Source organism: Oncorhynchus tshawytscha, unplaced genomic scaffold (assembly GCF_018296145.1).
Source record: "Oncorhynchus tshawytscha isolate Ot180627B unplaced genomic scaffold, Otsh_v2.0 Un_contig_2380_pilon_pilon, whole genome shotgun sequence".
In the NCBI taxonomy this organism is placed as follows: Eukaryota; Metazoa; Chordata; class Actinopteri; order Salmoniformes; family Salmonidae; genus Oncorhynchus; species Oncorhynchus tshawytscha.
The window spans coordinates 182,311-200,862 of NW_024609626.1; the positions used below are offsets into that span (position 1 = coordinate 182,311).

At 42.7% G+C, this 18,552-nt stretch overlaps 1 protein-coding gene across 2 annotated transcripts in view; it reads left to right on the top strand.

The window, feature by feature from the left end:
• The window catches only part of LOC112240362 (gastrula zinc finger protein XlCGF17.1), a 41,755-nt gene that overhangs the window by 17,495 nt on the left and 5,708 nt on the right, over window positions 1-18,552 (top strand). Inside the window, exon 2 of one of the 2 annotated variants that reach the window (XM_042316427.1) lies at window positions 7,411-7,670. In XM_042316427.1, coding sequence (XP_042172361.1) covers window positions 7,421-7,670 — 250 coding nt within the window. In that variant the 5' untranslated portion in view covers window positions 7,411-7,420. Of the gene's footprint in view, window positions 1-7,102; window positions 7,671-18,552 lie in introns of those variants that run through there. The other variant, XM_042316426.1, reaches the window with a different exon arrangement.

The window sequence follows — 18,552 nt, forward strand, 5'->3', positions numbered from 1 at the left end:
GCAGCAGCTACTCTTCCTGGGGTTTATTATGGATCCCCATTAGTTCCTGCCAAGGCAGCATCTACTCTTCCTGGGGTTTATTATGGATCCCCATTAGTTCCTGTCAAGGCAGCAGCTACTCTTCCTGAGGTTTATTATGGATCCCCATTAGTTCCTGTCGAGGCAGCAGCTACTCTTCCTGTGGTTTATTATGGATCCCCATTAGTTCCTGCCGAGGCAGCAGCTACTCTTCCTGGGGTTTATTATTGGTCCCCATTAGTTCCTGCCAAGGCAGCAGCTACTCTTCCTGGGGTTTATTATGGATCCCCATTAGTTCCTGCCAAGGCAGCAGCTACTCTACCTGGGGTTTATTATGGATCCCCATTAGTTCCTGCCAAGGCAGCAGCTACTCTTCCTGGGGTTTATTATGGATCCCCATTAGTTCCTGCCAAGGCAGCAGCTACTCTACCTGGGGTTTATTATGGATCCCCATTAGTTTCTGCCAAGGCAGGAGCTACTCTTCCTGGGGTTTATTATGGATCCCCATTAGTTCCTGCCAAGGCAGCAGCTACTCTTCCTGAGGTTCAGTAAAACTAAGGGAGTTATACAATTTTAAAATATTACAATACATTCACAACAGATTTCACAACACAGGCCCCTAATCCACTACCACAGTGCTAAATCCATGTGTACGTGTGTGTACAGTGCTTATGTTATTGTGTGTATGTATGCATGTGTCTTGTGTTTGTGTTGCTCCCCGCTGTTCCATAAGGTGTATTTGTATCTGTTTAAAAAAAATCTGATTCTACTGCTTGCATCAGTTACCTGATGTGGAATAGAGTTCAATGGTGTCATGGCTCTGTGTAGTACTGTGCGCATCCCATAGACTGTTCTGGCCTTGGGAACTGTGAAGAGACCTCTGGTGACACGTCTTGTGGGGTATGCATGAGTGTCCGAGCTGTTTGCCAGTAGTTCAAACAGACAGCTCGGTGCTTTAAACATGTCAATACCTCTCACAAATAGTGATGTAGTCAATCTCTCCTCCACTTTGAGCCAGGAGAGATTGTCATGCATATTATTAATATTAGCTCTCTGTGTACATCCAAGGGCCAGCCGTGCTGCCCTGTTCTGAGCCAATTGCAAATATCCTAAGTGCTTTTTTTGTGACTGAACAGTAGTCAAGGAGTGACAAAACTAGGGCCTGTAGGACCTGCCTTGTTGATAGTGCTGTTAAGAAGGTCGAAACTAGGGCCTGTAGGACCTGCCTTGTTGATAGTGCTGTTAAGAAGGTCGAAACTAGGGCCTGTAGGACCTGCCTTGTTGATAGTGCTGTTAAGAAGGTAGAAACTAGGGCCTGTAGGACCTGCCTTGTTGATAGTGTTGTTTAAGAAGGTAGAAACTAGGGCCTGTAGGACCTGTCTTGTTGATAGTGCTGTTAAGAAGGTAGAAACTAGGGCCTGTAGGACCTGCCTTGTTGATAGTGCTGTTAAGAAGGTAGAAACTAGGGCCTGTAGGACCTGCCTTGTTGATAGTGCTGTTAAGAAGGTAGAAACTAGGGCCTGTAGGACCTGCCTTGTTGATAGTGCTGTTAAGAAGGTAGAAACTAGGGTCTGTAGGACCTGTCTTGTTGATAGTGCTGTTAAGAAGGTAGAAACTAGGGCCTGTAGGACCTGCCTTGTTGATAGTGCTGTTAAGAAGGTAGAAACTAGGGCCTGTAGGACCTGCCTTGTTGATAGTGCTGTTAAGAAGGTAGAAACTAGGGCCTGTAGGACCTGCCTTGTTGATAGTGCTGTTAAGAAGGTAGAAACTAGGGCCTGTAGGACCTGCCTTGTTGATAGTGTTGTTTAAGAAGGTAGAAACTAGGGCCTGTAGGACCTGTCTTGTTGATAGTGCTGTTAAGAAGGTAGAAACTAGGGCCTGTAGGACCTGCCTTGTTGATAGTGCTGTTAAGAAGGTAGAAACTAGGGCCTGTAGGACCTGCCTTGTTGATAGTGTTATTAAGAAGGTAGAAACTAGGGCCTGTAGGACCTGCCTTGTTGATAGTGCTGTTAAGAAGGTAGAAACTAGGGTCTGTAGGACCTGCCTTGTTGATAGTGCTGTTAAGAAGGTAGAAACTAGGGCCTGTAGGACCTGCCTTGTTGATAGTGTTGTTAAGAAGGTAGAAACTAGGGCCTGTAGGACCTGCCTTGTTGATAGTGTTGTTAAGAAGGTAGAAACTAGGGCCTGTAGGACCTGCCTTGTTGATAGTGCTGTTAAGAAGGTAGAAACTAGGGCCTGTAGGACCTGCCTTGTTGATAGTGCTGTTAAGAAGGTAGAAACTAGGGCCTGTAGGACCTGCCTTGTTGATAGTGCTGTTAAGAAGGTAGAAACTAGGGCCTGTAGGACCTGCCTTGTTGATAGTGCTGTTAAGAAGGTAGAAACTAGGGCCTGTAGGACCTGCCTTGTTGATAGTGCTGTTAAGAAGGTAGAAACTAGGGCCTGTAGGACCTGCCTTGTTGATAGTGCTGTTAAGAAGGTAGAAACTAGGACAGCCTCTAGGACCTCCTTGTTTAGTGCTGTTAAGAAGGTAGAAACTAAGTGAAATGGTTTTAAGAAGGTTTTACCTAAGTCCTGTTTTACCTGTCTTTTACCTAGTCAAGGTAGGTTTTAGGGCCTGTAGGACCTGCCTTGTTGAAGTGCTTTTAAGAAGGTAGAAACTAGGGCCTTAGGACCTGCCTTGTTGATAGTGTTTTAAGAAGGTTTTAGGGCCTAAGGTTTTACCTTGTTGATAGTGGTTTTAAGAAGGTAGAACCTAGGGCCTTAGGACCTGCCTTGTTGATAGTGCTGTTAAGAAGGTCAAATGGTTTTACCTGCCTTTTACCTAAGATTTTACCTAAGGTCAAACTGGGCCTGAGGTTTTACCTAAGTCAAATGGTTTTAAGAAGGTTTTACCTAAGTCAAATGGTTTTACCTAAGGTTTTACCTAAGTTTTAAGAAGGTCAAATGGTTTTACCTAAGGTTTTACCTAAGTCAAATGGTTTTAAGAAGGTTTTACCTAAGATTTTACCTAAGTCAAATGGTTTTATAGGTTTTACCTAAGTCAAATGGTTTTACCTAAGTCAAATGGTTTTTACCTAAGGTTTTACCTAAGTCAAATGGTTTTACCTAAGGTTTTACCTAAGATTTTACCTAAGTCAAATGGTTAGGACCTGCCTTTTGATAAGTCAAATGGTTTTACCTAAGGTTTTACCTAAGATTTTACCTAAGTCAAATGGTTTTAGGTTTTACCTAAGGAATGTTTTGTTATAGTTTTACCTAGGTCAAATGGGAGGTTTTACCTAAGGTTTTACCTAAGTCAAATGGTTTTACCTAAGGGAAGTTTTACCTAAGTCAAATGGTTTTACCTAAGAAGGTTTTACCTAGATTTTACCTAAGTCAAATGGTTTTACCTAAGGTTTTACCTAAGTCAAATGGTTTTACCTAAGGTTTTACCTAAGTCAAATGGTTTTACCTAAGGTTTTACCTAGGTTTTACCTAAGTCAAATGGTTTTACCTAGGTTTTACCTAAGTCAAATGGTTTTACCTAAGGTTTTACCTAAGTCAATGGTTTTACCTAGGTTTTACCTAAGTCAAATGGTTTTACCTAAGGTTTTACCTAAGTCAAATGGTTTTACCTAAGTCAACCTGGTTTTACCTAGTGCTTTTAGAAGGTTTTACCTAAGTCAAATGGTTTTACCTAAGGTTTTACCTAAGGTTTTACCTAAGTCAAATGGTTTTACCTAAGGTTTTACCTAAGTCAAATGGTTTTACCTAAGGTTTTACCTAAGTCAAATGGTTTTACCTAAGGTTTTACCTAAGATTTTACCTAAGTCAAATGGTTTTACCTAAGGTTTTACCTAAGGTTTTACCTAAGTCAAATGGTTTTACCTAAGGTTTTACCTAAGTCAAATGGTTTTACCTAAGGTTTTACCTAAGTCAAATGGTTTTACCTAAGGTTTTACCTAAGTCAAATGGTTTTACCTAAGGTTTTACCTAAGTCAAATGGTTTTACCTAAGGTTTTACCTAAGGTTTTACCTAAGTCAAATGGTTTTACCTAAGGTTTTACCTAAGGTTTTACCTAAGTCAAATGGTTTTACCTAAGGTTTTACCTAAGGTTTTACCTAAGTCAAATGGTTTTACCTAAGGTTTTACCTAAGTCAAATGGTTTTACCTACGGTTTTACCTAAGATTTTACCTAAGTCAAATGGTTTTACCTGAGGTTTTACCTAAGTCAAATGGTTTTACCTAAGGTTTTACCTAAGATTTTACCTAAGTCAAATGGTTATATCTAAGGTTTTACCTAAGTCAAATGGTTTTACCTAAGTATTTTACCTAAGGTTTTACCTAAGTCAAATGGTTTTACCTAAGGTTTTACCTAAGTCAAATGGTTTTACCTAAGGTTTTACCTAAGTCAAATGGTTTTACCTAAGGTTTTACCTAAGTCAAATGGTTTTACCTAAGGTTTTACCTAAGTCAAAAATGAAGGCTGTTTTAGCACGTCATGTAAATACATGTTACCATGGAAACGATATCAACTCCTGGAGGTTGAATGCTCTGTCTTCAGACAGCTCAGCTGTCCTACAACACAATATTCTATAACTGGCTAGTTTTGTCTTTTCGCTTCACCAGAGAGATGGAAGAGGAAGTGAGACATCCCACTCCCTCATTTTGTCTCTGTTTCAATGAAAAGTCAATGAACTATGTAGACCATACCCAGCTGCTATCGCATTGGTGTTTATGGGAGAGCCGCTCCCTTAAGTAGACAATGGTAAACGGCCTGAGTGAGCTATCTTCATTTATCCACTAGTTTTATGTTGAAATATGTGGATCAATAGGCTGTAAGGCACATAGACTATACTAATATATTATATGCCACAGGACTATATATATATATATATATATAGTACAAGTAAAAAGTTACTCATTCAATGGTTTTTCTTTATTTTTACTATGTTCTACATTGTAGAATACATCATAACTATGAAATAACACATATGGAATAAAAAAGTGTTAAACAAATCTAAATATATTTTAGATTCTTCAAAGTAGCCACCCTTTGCCTTGATGACAGCTTTGAACACTGATCGTGTTAGTATATAAAAAAGTTTATCTTTTATCGAACAAAACAATGCTACATGTTATCTCTGGGACCCTCTGGGTGACAAATCGGAGCAAGATTACTGAATGTAAGTAGATTATTTACTGTCAGAGGTGAATGTATCAAACCAGTCGCCATGATAAGTGTTTTGTTGTTGTGCCTCAAACAATAGCATGGTATTTCCCCCCCGCTGTAATAGCTACTATACATCGGACACTGCAGTTAGATCAACAAGAATTTAAGCTTTCTGACCATATAAGACATGTCTATGTCCCGGAAAGTTGTTTTTTGTTTACAACGCCATTCTAGACAAATATCACATATTGAGAAGCATCTGTCCCGATTTCGGGACACTTGTCCAGAGACAATGCAAGAAGGGCCTTGTACGCCATCAAAAGGAATATAAAATTGGACATACCAATTAGGATCTGACTAAAAATACTTGAATCCGTTATAGAACCCAATGCCCTTTAAGGTTGTGAAGTCTGGGGTCCGCTCACCAACCAAGAATTCACAAAATGGGACAAACCCCAAATTGAGACTCTGCATTCAGAATTCTGCAAAAATATCCTCCGTGTACAACGTAAAACACCAAATAATGAATGCAGAGCAGAATTAGGCCGATATCCGCAAATTATCAAAATCTAGAAAAGAGACGTTAAATTCTACAACCACCTAAAAGGAAGCGATTCACAAACCTTCCATAACAAAGCCATCACCTACAGAGAGATGAACCTAGAGAAGAGCACCCTAAGCAAGCTGGTCCTGGGGCTCTGTTCACAAACACAAACAGACCCCACAGAGCACCAGGACAGCAACACAATTAGACCCAACCAAACCATGAGAAACAAAAAGATAATTACTTGACATATTGGAAAGAATTAACAAAAAAACGGAGAAAACTAGAATGCTATTTGGCCCTAAACAGAGAGTACACAGTGGCAGAATACCTGACCACTGTGACTGACCCAAAATTAAGGAAAGCTTTGACTATGTACAGACTCTGAGCATAGCCTTGCTATTAAGAAAGGCCGCCAAAGGCAGACATGGCTCTCGAGAGAAGACAGGCTATGTGCACACTGCCCAAAAAATGAGGTGGAAACTGAGCTGCACTTCCTAACCTCGTGCCAAATGTATGACCATATTAGAGACACATATTTCCCTCAGATTACACAGACCCACAAAGAATTTGAAAACAAATCCAATTTTGAAAAACTCACATATCTATTGGGTGAAATTCCCCAGTGTGCCATCACAGCAGCAAGATTTGTGACCTGTTGCCACAAGAAAAGGGCAACCAGTGAAGAACAAACACTGTTGTAAATACAACCTGTTTATGTTCATTTATCTTCCCTTTTGCACTTTAACTATCATTACAACACTGAATATAGACATAATATGACATTTGAAATGTCTTTATTCTTTTGGAACTTTTGTGAGTGTAATGTTTGATGTTCATTTGTAATTGTTTATTTCACTTTTGTTTATTATCTACTTCACTTGCTTTGGCAATATGCTTCTCAGGCCAATAAAGCCCCTTAAATTTAAATTGAGATGGTCAAAGAGAGAGGGAGAGAGAGGGTCAAATAGAGAGGGAGAGAGAGGGTTAAATAGAGAGGGAGAGAAAAGGTCAAAGAGAGAAGGAGAGAGAGGGACACAGAGGGTCAAAGAGAGAAAGAGAGAGAAATTAAAATTTAAAAAAACCAATCGTTGAAATTGTTTTAACTTGTAGTCAGAAAATAAAATAAAACATTCCCTCAACTGCGTCTCCCCCTCCAGTCAGCAGAGGGCGCTGTGAGTCTTTCAGGCCAGTCTGCCAGAATGTGACGTGGAGGTGAACTGAACTCTTCTTTAAACAACAACAGCCAGTCGGTGGTCACTAGTTACCACAGTCACAAAGTCATAATTATGGCTAAACCTCGCCCAATTCTCAATGCTACAACTTCTCTTATTAAAACCAGATTTTTAAACCTAACATAATGCCTAACCTTAAATGAAGACAAAAAAAATGTAATGTTTGTTTTCATATATTGTTTTTACGATAGCCAATGTTGACATTGTGGCTGTGATAACTAGTGATAAGCCAACTAGTCAGCCATGTTCTTTTATAGTTACATGATAATGGTCAGCCACCTCGGTAGCTTGCTAGCTGAAACATTGAAGCTCTTTAGACTCGTTCATGTATATTATCCACTGTGTTTTAAACTCACTTCTGTCGTCTAGCTAGTTATCCCATTTATTTTCATATTTACATTGTTGTTATTCATCACCGAAGGTAGCTGTCTGGTTTAGTTCACTAGCCTAGATAGATAACATCTCCGACCATGAGTTCACTGAGCTACTCTCCTCCTGATAAAGAAGAGGAGGTCTGCTGGACGGAGAAAGAAGGTCTGTGGCTGAATGTTGTCGTAAAAGAGGAGGAGGAAGAGGAGGATGTTACAGTAACAAAAGTAGAGGATGAGGATGTTGCCGTGAAAGAAGAAGAGGACGAGAAAGAGGAGGATTCAGATTTTGGAGAGGAGGGAGAGATAACTGGTATATTGGAAGAAGAGGAGGAGGATCTGATTAACCCCAGTAAGTAACTTACTGTCTTAAAACAGAAGCACAATGCAGTTGTTGAACTAAAGGGCAAAGTCACACGGTAAAGGAGTCACACTCCCACTATCAAATCGGCCATTTTTTGTTGTTGTTACAATCAGGGCCAAGTCTTGGTCTTTGGTGTCAGAAGTGATCGGACCTCGCATCCACGACAGTGCGTGTGCTTGGCCAGTGAGCGCGTTCCTGTAAGACGTAGAGCCGCAAGGAGGACGCACTCTTTGAAAGGAGGGAGTAGTGGAACGTCACAACGACGTTGTATTGCTGCCTTTCGGGGGAAGGGGGGGTTTGCACAATTTGACAACTGAAGAAGGGAGAAAATGTTAAATTGCACCACCATCTAACCCTACACCATCCCCCAAAACCCATCTAACCCTACACCATCCCCCAAAACCCATCTAACCCATCCCCCAATCCCAATATATTAACCTTTTTATTTATGTATGATTTATTTAAACTTTATTGAACAAGTCAGTTAAGAACAAGTTATTATTTACAATGACGGCCACACCCGGACGATGTTGGGCCAATTGTGCGTCGCCCTATGGTACTCTCGATCACGGCTGGTTGTGATACAGCCTGGAATCGACCCAGGGTCTGTAGGGACACCTCTATCACTGAGATGCAGTGTCTTAGACCGCTGCACCACTTGGGAGCCAACCCATACCACTACTTTGGCCATATAGGATCCTACACCAGCCCATCCCACTACTTTGGCCCTATAGGATCCTACACCAACCCATACCACTACTTTGGCCCTATAGGATCCTACACCATCCCACTACTTTGGCCCTATAAGATCCTACACCAACCCATACCAATACTTGGGCCCTATAGGATCCTACACCATCCCACTACTTTGGCCCTATAAGATCCTCCACCATCCCATCCCACTACTTTGGCCCTATAGGATCCTACACCATCCCACTACTTTGGCCCTATAAGATCCTACACCAACCCATACCACTACTTTGGCCCTATAGGATCCAACACCATCCCACTACTTTAACCCTAAAGGATCCTACACCATCCCACTACTTTAACCCTAAAGGATCCTACACCATCCCACTACTTTAACCCTAAAGGATCCAACACCATCCCACTACTTTAACCCTAAAGGATCCAACACCATCCCACTACTTTAACCCTAAAGGATCCTACACCATCCCACTACTTTAACCCTAAAGGATCCTACACCATCCCATCCCACTACTTTAACCCTAAATGATCCTACACCATCCCAGTACTTTAACCCTAAAGGATCCTACACCATCCCACTACTTTAACCCTAAAGGATCCTACACCATCCCACTACTTTAACCCTAAAGGATCCTACACCATCCCATCCCACTACTTTGGCCCTAAAGGATCCTACACCATCCCACTACCTAAAGGATCCTACACCATCCCACTACTTTAACCCTAAAGGATCCTACACCATCCCATCCCACTACTTTAACCCTAAAGGATCCTACACCATCCCACTACTTTAACCCTAAAGGATCCTACACCATCCCACTACTTTAACCCTAAAGGATCCTACACCATCCCATCCCACTTTACTTTAACCCTAAAGGATCCTACACCATCCCACTACTTTAACCCTAAAGGATCCTACACCATCCCACTACTTTAACCCTAAAGGATCCTACACCATCCCATCCCACTACTTTAACCCTAAAGGATCCTACACCATCCCACTACTTTAACCCTAAAGGATCCAACACCATCCCACTACTTTAACCCTAAAGGATCCTACACCATCCCACTACTTTAACCCTAAAGGATCCAACACCATCCCACTACTTTAACCCTAAAGGATCCTACACCATCCCACTACTTTAACCCTAAAGGATCCTACACCATCCCACTACTTTAACCCTAAAGGATCCTACACCATCCCACTACTTTAACCCTAAAGGATCCTACACCATCCCACTACTTTAACCCTAAAGGATCCTACACCATCCCACTACTTTAACCCTAAAGGATCCTACACCATCCCATCCCACTACTTTAACCCTAAAGGATCCTACACCATCCCACTACTTTAACCCTATAGGATCCTACACCATCCCACTACTTTAACCCTAAAGGATCCAACACCATCCCATCCCACTACTTTAACCCTAAAGGATCCTACACCATCCCACTACTTTAACCCTAAAGGATCCTACACCATCCCATCCCACTACTTTAACCCTAAAGGATCCTACACCATCCCACTACTTTAACCCTATACGATCCTACACCATCCCACTACTTTAACCCTAAAGGATCCTACACCATCCCATCCCACTACTTTAACCCTAAAGGATCCAACACCATCCCACTACTTTAACCCTAAAGGATCCTACACCATCCCAGTACTTTAACCCTAAAGGATCCTACACCATCCTACTACTTTAACCCTAAAGGATGCTACACCATCCCACTACTTTAACCCTAAAGGATCCTACACCATCCCACTACTTTAACCCTAAAGGATCCTACACCATCCCACTACTTTAACCCTAAAGGATCCTACACCATCCCACTACTTTAACCCTAAAGGATCCAACACCATCCCACTACTTTAACCCTAAAGGATCCTACACCATCCCACTACTTTAACCCTAAAGGATCCTACACCATCCCACTACTTTAACCCTAAAGGATCCTACACCATCCCACTACTTTAACCCTAAAGGATCCTACACCATCCCACTACTTTAACCCTAAAGGATCCTACACCATCCCACTACTTTAACCCTAAAGGATCCTACACCATCCCACCATCCCACTACTTTAACCCTAAAGGATCCTACACCATCCCACTACTTTAACCCTAAAGGATCCTACACCATCCCACTACTTTAACCCTAAAGGATCCTACACCATCCCACTACTTTAACCCTAAAGGATCCTACACCATCCCATCCCAGTACTTTAACCCTAAAGGATCCTACACCATCCTACTACTTTAACCCTAAAGGATGCTACACCATCCCACTACTTTAACCCTAAAGGATCCTACACCATCCCACTACTTTAACCCTAAAGGATCCTACACCATCCCATCCCACTACTTTAACCCTAAATGATCCTACACCATCCCACTACTTTAACCCTAAAGGATCCTACACCATCCCACTACTTTAACCCTAAAGGATCCTACACCATCCCACTACTTTAACCCTAAAGGATCCTACACCATCCCACTACTTTAACCCTAAAGGATCCTACACCATCCCACTACTTTAACCCTAAAGGATCCAACACCATCCCACTACTTTAACCCTATAGGATCCTACACCATCCCACTACTTTAACCCTAAAGGATCCAACACCATCCCACTACTTTAACCCTAAAGGATCCTACACCATCCCACTACTTTAACCCTATAGGATCCTACACCATCCCACTACTTTAACCCTAAAGGATCCTACACCATCCCACTACTTTAACCCTAAAGGATCCTACACCATCCCACTACTTTAACCCTAAAGGATCCTACACCATCCCCTACTTTAACCATCCCCCCATCCCACTACTTTAACCCTAAAGGATCCTACACCATCCCACTACTTTAACCCTAAAGGATCCTACACCATCCCTACTACTTTAACCCTAAAGGATGCTACACCATCCCACTACTTTAACCCTAAAGGATCCTACACCATCCCACTACTTTAACCCTAAAGGATCCTACACCATCCCATCCCACTACTTTAACCCTAAATGATCCTACACCATCCCACTACTTTAACCCTAAAGGATCCTACACCATCCCACTACTTTAACCCTAAAGGATCCTACACCATCCCACTACTTTAACCCTAAAGGATCCTACACCATCCCACTACTTTAACCCTAAAGGATCCAACACCATCCCATCCCACTACTTTGGCCCTAAAGGATCCTACACCATCCCACTACTTTAACCCTAAAGGATCCTACACCATCCCACTACTTTAACCCTAAAGGATCCTACACCATCCCATCCCACTACTTTAACCCTAAAGGATCCTACACCATCCCACTACTTTAACCCTAAAGGATCCTACACCATCCCATCCCACTACTTTAACCCTAAAGGATCCTACACCATCCCACTACTTTAACCCTAAAGGATCCTACACCATCCCACTACTTTAACCCTAAAGGATCCTACACCATCCCAGCCCACTACTTTAACCCTAAAGGATCCTACACCATCCCACTACTTTAACCCTAAAGGATCCAACACCATCCCACTACTTTAACCCTAAAGGATCCAACACCATCCCACTACTTTAACCCTATAGGATCCTACACCATCCCACTACTTTAACCCTAAAGGATCCAACACCATCCCACTACTTTAACCCTAAAGGATCCAACACCATCCCACTACTTTAACCCTATAGGATCCTACACCATCCCACTACTTTAACCCTAAAGGATCCTACACCATCCCACTACTTTAACCCTAAAGGATCCTACACCATCCCACTACTTTAACCCTAAAGGATCCTACACCATCCCATCCCACTACTTTAACCCTAAAGGATCCTACACCATCCCACTACTTTAACCCTAAAGGATCCAACACCATCCCACTACTTTAACCCTAAAGGATCCTACACCATCCCACTACTTTAACCCTAAAGGATCCTACACCATCCCACTACTTTAACCCTAAAGGATCCTACACCATCCCACTACTTTAACCCTAAAGGATCCTACACCATCCCATCCCACTACTTTAACCCTAAAGGATCCTACACCATCCCACTACTTTAACCCTAAAGGATCCAACACCATCCCACTACTTTAACCCTATAGGATCCTACACCATCCCACTACTTTAACCCTAAAGGATCCAACACCATCCCACTACTTTAACCCTAAAGGATCCTACACCATCCCACTACTTTAACCCTAAAGGATCCTACACCATCCCACTACTTTAACCCTAAAGGATCCTACACCATCCCATCCCACTACTTTAACCCTAAAGGATCCTACACCATCCCATCCCACTACTTTAACCCTAAAGGATCCTACACCATCCCACTACTTTAACCCTAAAGGATCCTACACCATCCCATCCCACTACTTTAACCCTAAAGGATCCAACACCATCCCACTACTTTAACCCTAAAGGATCCTACACCATCCCAGCCCACTACTTTAACCCTAAAGGATCCTACACCATCCCACTACTTTAACCCTAAAGGATCCTACACCATCCCACTACTTTAACCCTAAAGGATCCTACACCATCCCAGCCCACTACTTTAACCCTAAAGGATCCTACACCATCCCACTACTTTAACCCTAAAGGATCCTACACCATCCCACTACTTTAACCCTAAAGGATCCAACACCATCCCACTACTTTAACCCTAAAGGATCCTACACCATCCCACTACTTTAACCCTAAAGGATCCTACACCATCCCCATCCCACTACTTTAACCCTAAAGGATCCTACACCATCCCACTACTTTAACCCTAAAGGATCCTCCATCCCACTACTTTAACCTAAAGGATCCTACACCATCCCACTACTTTAACCCTAAAGGATCCTACACCATCCCATACCCTAAAGGATCCTACACCATCCCACTACTTTAACCCTAAAGGATCCTACACCATCCCACTACTTTAACCCTAAAGGATCCTACACCATCCCACTACTTTAACCCTAAAGGATCCTACACCATCCCACTACTTTAACCCTAAAGGATCCAACACCATCCCATCCCACTACTTTAACCCTAAAGGATCCTACACCATCCCACTACTTTAACCCTAAAGGATCCTACACCATCCCACTACTTTAACCCTAAAGGATCCTACACCATCCCACTACTTTAACCCTAAAGGATCCTACACCATCCCACTACTTTAACCCTAAAGGATCCTACACCATCCCACTACTTTAACCCTAAAGGATCCAACACCATCCCACTACTTTAACCCTAAAGGATCCTACACCATCCCACTACTTTAACCCTAAAGGATCCTACACCATCCCACTACTTTAACCCTATAGGATCCTACACCATCCCACTACTTTAACCCTAAAGGATCCTACACCATCCCACTACTTTAACCCTAAAGGATCCTACACCATCCCACTACTTTAACCCTAAAGGATCCTACACCATCCCACTACTTTAACCCTAAAGGATCCTACACCATCCCACTACTTTAACCCTAAAGGATCCAACACCATCCCACTACTTTAACCCTAAAGGATCCTACACCATCCCACTACTTTAACCCTAAAGGATCCTACACCATCCCACTACTTTAACCCTAAAGGATCCAACACCATCCCACTACTTTAACCCTAAAGGATCCTACACCATCCCACTACTTTAACCCTAAAGGATCCAACACCATCCCACTACTTTAACCCTAAAGGATCCTACACCATCCCACTACTTTAACCCTAAAGGATCCTACACCATCCCACTACTTTAACCCTAAAGGATCCTACACCATCCCACTACTTTAACCCTAAAGGATCCTACACCATCCCAGCCCACTACTTTAACCCTAAAGGATCCTACACCATCCCACTACTTTAACCCTAAAGGATCCTACACCATCCCACTACTTTAACCCTAAAGGATGCTACACCATCCCACTACTTTAACCCTAAAGGATCCTACACCATCCCATCCCACTACTTTAACCCTAAAGGATCCTACACCATCCCACTACTTTAACCCTAAAGGATCCTACACCATCCCACTACTTTAACCCTAAAGGATCCAACACCATCCCCATCCCAACCCTAAAGGATCCACCACATCCCATCCCACTACTTTAACCCTAAAGGATCCAACACCATCCCACTACTTTAACCCTAAAGGATCCTACACCATCCCACTACTTTAACCCTAAAGGATCCTACACCATCCCACTACTTTAACCCTAAAGGATCCAACACCATCCCACTACTTTAACCCTAAAGGATCCTACACCATCCCACTACTTTAACCCTAAAGGATCCAACACCATCCCACTACTTTAACCCTAAAGGATCCTACACCATCCCACTACTTTAACCCTAAAGGATCCTACACCATCCCCTCCTACACCATCCCACTACTTTAACCCTAAAGGATCCTACACCATCCCATCCCACTACTTTAACCCTAAAGGATCCTACACCATCCCACTACTTTAACCCTAAAGGATCCTACACCATCCCACTACTTTAACCCTAAAGGATCCTACACCATCCCACTACTTTAACCCTAAAGGATCCTACACCATCCCACTACTTTAACCCTAAAGGATCCTACACCATCCCACTACTTAACCCTAAAGGATCCTACACCATCCCAGATCCTACACCATCCCACTACTTTAACCCTAAAGGATCCTACACCATCCCACTACTTTAACCCTAAAGGATCCTACACCATCCCACTACTTTAACCCTAAAGGATCCTACACCATCCCACTACTTTAACCCTAAAGGATCCTACACCATCCCACTACTTTAACCCTAAAGGATCCTACACCATCCCACTACTTTAACCCTAAAGGATCCTACACCATCCCACTACTTTAACCCTAAAGGATCCTACACACCATCCCACTACTTTAACCCTAAAGTATCTTACACCATCCCACTACTTTAACCCTAAAGGATCCTACACCATCCCACTACTTTAACCCTAAAGGATCCTACACCATCCCATCCCACTACTTTAACCCTAAAGGATCCAACACCATCCCACTACTTTAACCCTAAAGGATCCTACACCATCCCATCCCACTACTTTAACCCTAAAGGATCCAACACCATCCCACTACTTTAACCCTAAAGGATCCTACACCATCCCACTACTTTAACCCTAAAGGATCCTACACCATCCCAGCCCACTACTTTAACCCTAAAGGATCCTACACCATCCCACTACTTTAACCCTAAAGGATCCAACACCATCCCACTACTTTAACCCTAAAGGATCCTACACCATCCCACTACTTTAACCCTAAAGGATCCTACACCATCCCACTACTTTAACCCTAAAGGATCCTACACCATCCCACTTTAACTTTAACCATCCCACCTTTAACCCTAAAGGATCCTACACCATCCCACTACTTTAACCCTAAAGGATCCTACACCATCCCACTACTTTAACCCTAAAGGATCCTACACCATCCCACTACTTTAACCCTAAAGGATCCTACACCATCCCAGTACTTTAACCCTAAAGGATCCTACACCATCCCACTACTTTAACCCTAAAGGATCCTACACCATCCCACTATTTTAACCCTAAAGGATCCTACACCATCCCACTACTTTAACCCTAAAGGATCCTACACCATCCCACTACTTTAACCCTAAAGGATCCAACACCATCCCATCCCACTACTTTAACCCTAAAGGATCCTACACCATCCCACTACTTTAACCCTATAGGATCCTACACCATCCCACTACTTTAACCCTAAAGGATCCTACACCATCCCACTACTTTAACCCTAAAGGATCCTACACCATCCCACTACTTTAACCCTAAAGGATCCTACACCATCCCACTACTTTAACCCTAAAGGATCCAACACCATCCCACTACTTTAACCCTAAAGGATCCTACACCATCCCACTACTTTAACCCTAAAAGGATCCTACACCATCCCACTACTTTAACCCTAAGGATCCTACACCATCCCACTACTTTAACCCTAAAGGATCCTACACCATCCCACTACTTTAACCCTAAAGGATCCTACACCATCCCAGCCCACTACTTTAACCCTAAAGGATCCTACACCATCCCACTACTTTAACCCTAAAGGATCCTACACCATCCCACTACTTTAACCCTAAAGGATCCAACACCATCCCACTACTTTAACCCTAAAGGATCCTACACCATCCCACTACTTTAACCCTAAAGGATCCTACACCATCCCACTACTTTAACCCTAAAGGATCCTACACCATCCCACTACTTTAACCCTAAAGGATCCTACACCATCCCACTACTTTAACCCTAAAGGATCCAACACCATCCCACTACTTTAACCCTAAAGGATCCTACACCATCCCACTACTTTAACCCTAAAGGATCCTACACCATCCCACTACTTTAACCCTAAAGGATCCAACACCATCCCACTACTTTAACCCTAAAGGATCCTACACCATCCCAGCCCACTACTTTAACCCTAAAGGATCCTACACCATCCCACTACTTTAACCCTAAAGGATCCTACACCATCCCACTACTTTAACCCTAAAGGATCCTACACCATACACCATCCCACTACTTTAACCCTAAAGGATCCTACACCATCCCCCACTACTTTAACCCTAAAGGATCCTACACCATCCCACTACTTTAACCCTAAAGGATCCTACACCATCCCACTACTTTAACCCTAAAGGATCCAACACCATCCCACTACTTTAACCCTAAAGGATCCTACACCATCCCACTACTTTAACCCTAAAGGATCCAACACCATCCCACTACTTTAACCCTAAAGGATCCTACACCAGCCCACTACTTTAACCCTAAAGGATCCTACACCATCCCACTACTTTAACCCTAAAGGATCCAACACCATCCCGCTACTTTAACCCTAAAGGATCCTACACCATCCCACTACTTTAACCCTAAAGGATCCAACACCATCCCACTACTTTAACCCTAAAGGATCCTACACCATCCCACTACTTTAACCCTAAAGGATCCAACACCATCCCACTACTTTAACCCTAAAGGATCCTACACCAGCCCACTACTTTAACCCTAAAGGATCCTACACCATCCCACTACTTTAACCCTAAAGGATCCAACACCATCCCACTACTTTAACCCTAAAGGATCCTACACCATCCCAGCCCACTACTTTAACCCTAAAGGATCCTACACCATCCCACTACTTTAACCCTAAAGGATCCTACACCATCCCACTACTTTAACCCTAAAGGATCCAACACCATCCCACTACTTTAACCCTAAAGGATCCTACACCATCCCAGCCCACTACTTTAACCCTAAAGGATCCAACACCACCCCACTACTTTAACCCTATAGGATCCTACACCATCCCACTACTTTAACCCTAAAGGATCCTACACCATCCCACTACTTTAACCCTAAATGATCCTACACCATCCCACTACTTTGGCCCTAAATGATCCTACACCAGCCCGTCTACCTGGGAGGATGGAACCCTGTCTCTCCAAACAATAAATAACGTTTAGGGAAAAGAGCATCTTTCAGCTTTCCTTTTGCATTCATTTATGGAAAGAAGAATGGATTGCCCGGACGTCAGGTGAATGTCTCAGTCTGACTTGAGAGTACTGACTGACTTAAACGCTGTGTTCTCAGGTATATTGCTACAATCAATTGACATTGACGTGGTCCTACTCTTTCTAAGTCAAATGAAAACACTACCAGTTCGCTAAATTACTCCTAAGTCCATTGTCATTATTACATTCACACTGGTTCATCATATTGATCACAACTACCTCGGTTTACAGCCTGGTCTCACAGACTAGACGTAACATAGTAAAAATACATTCGGGACACTTAAATACTGAACAAAAATATAAATGTAACTTGCAAGAATTTCACCGATTTTACTGAGCTACAGTTCATATAAAAAAATCAGTCAATTGAAATAAATTCATTAGGCCATAATCTAGGGATTCCACTTGACTGGGCAGGCGTGCAGAATACGTTTTCCCCCCACAAAATGTCTTTATTATTACAGACAGAAAAAGTTCAGTTTCATCAGTTGTCTGGGTGGCTGGTCTCAAACGAATGTGGAGGTCCTGGTTCTGTGGTTGTGAAGCCTGTTGGAAATTCTACCAAATTCGCTAAAACGATGTTGGAAGCGGCTT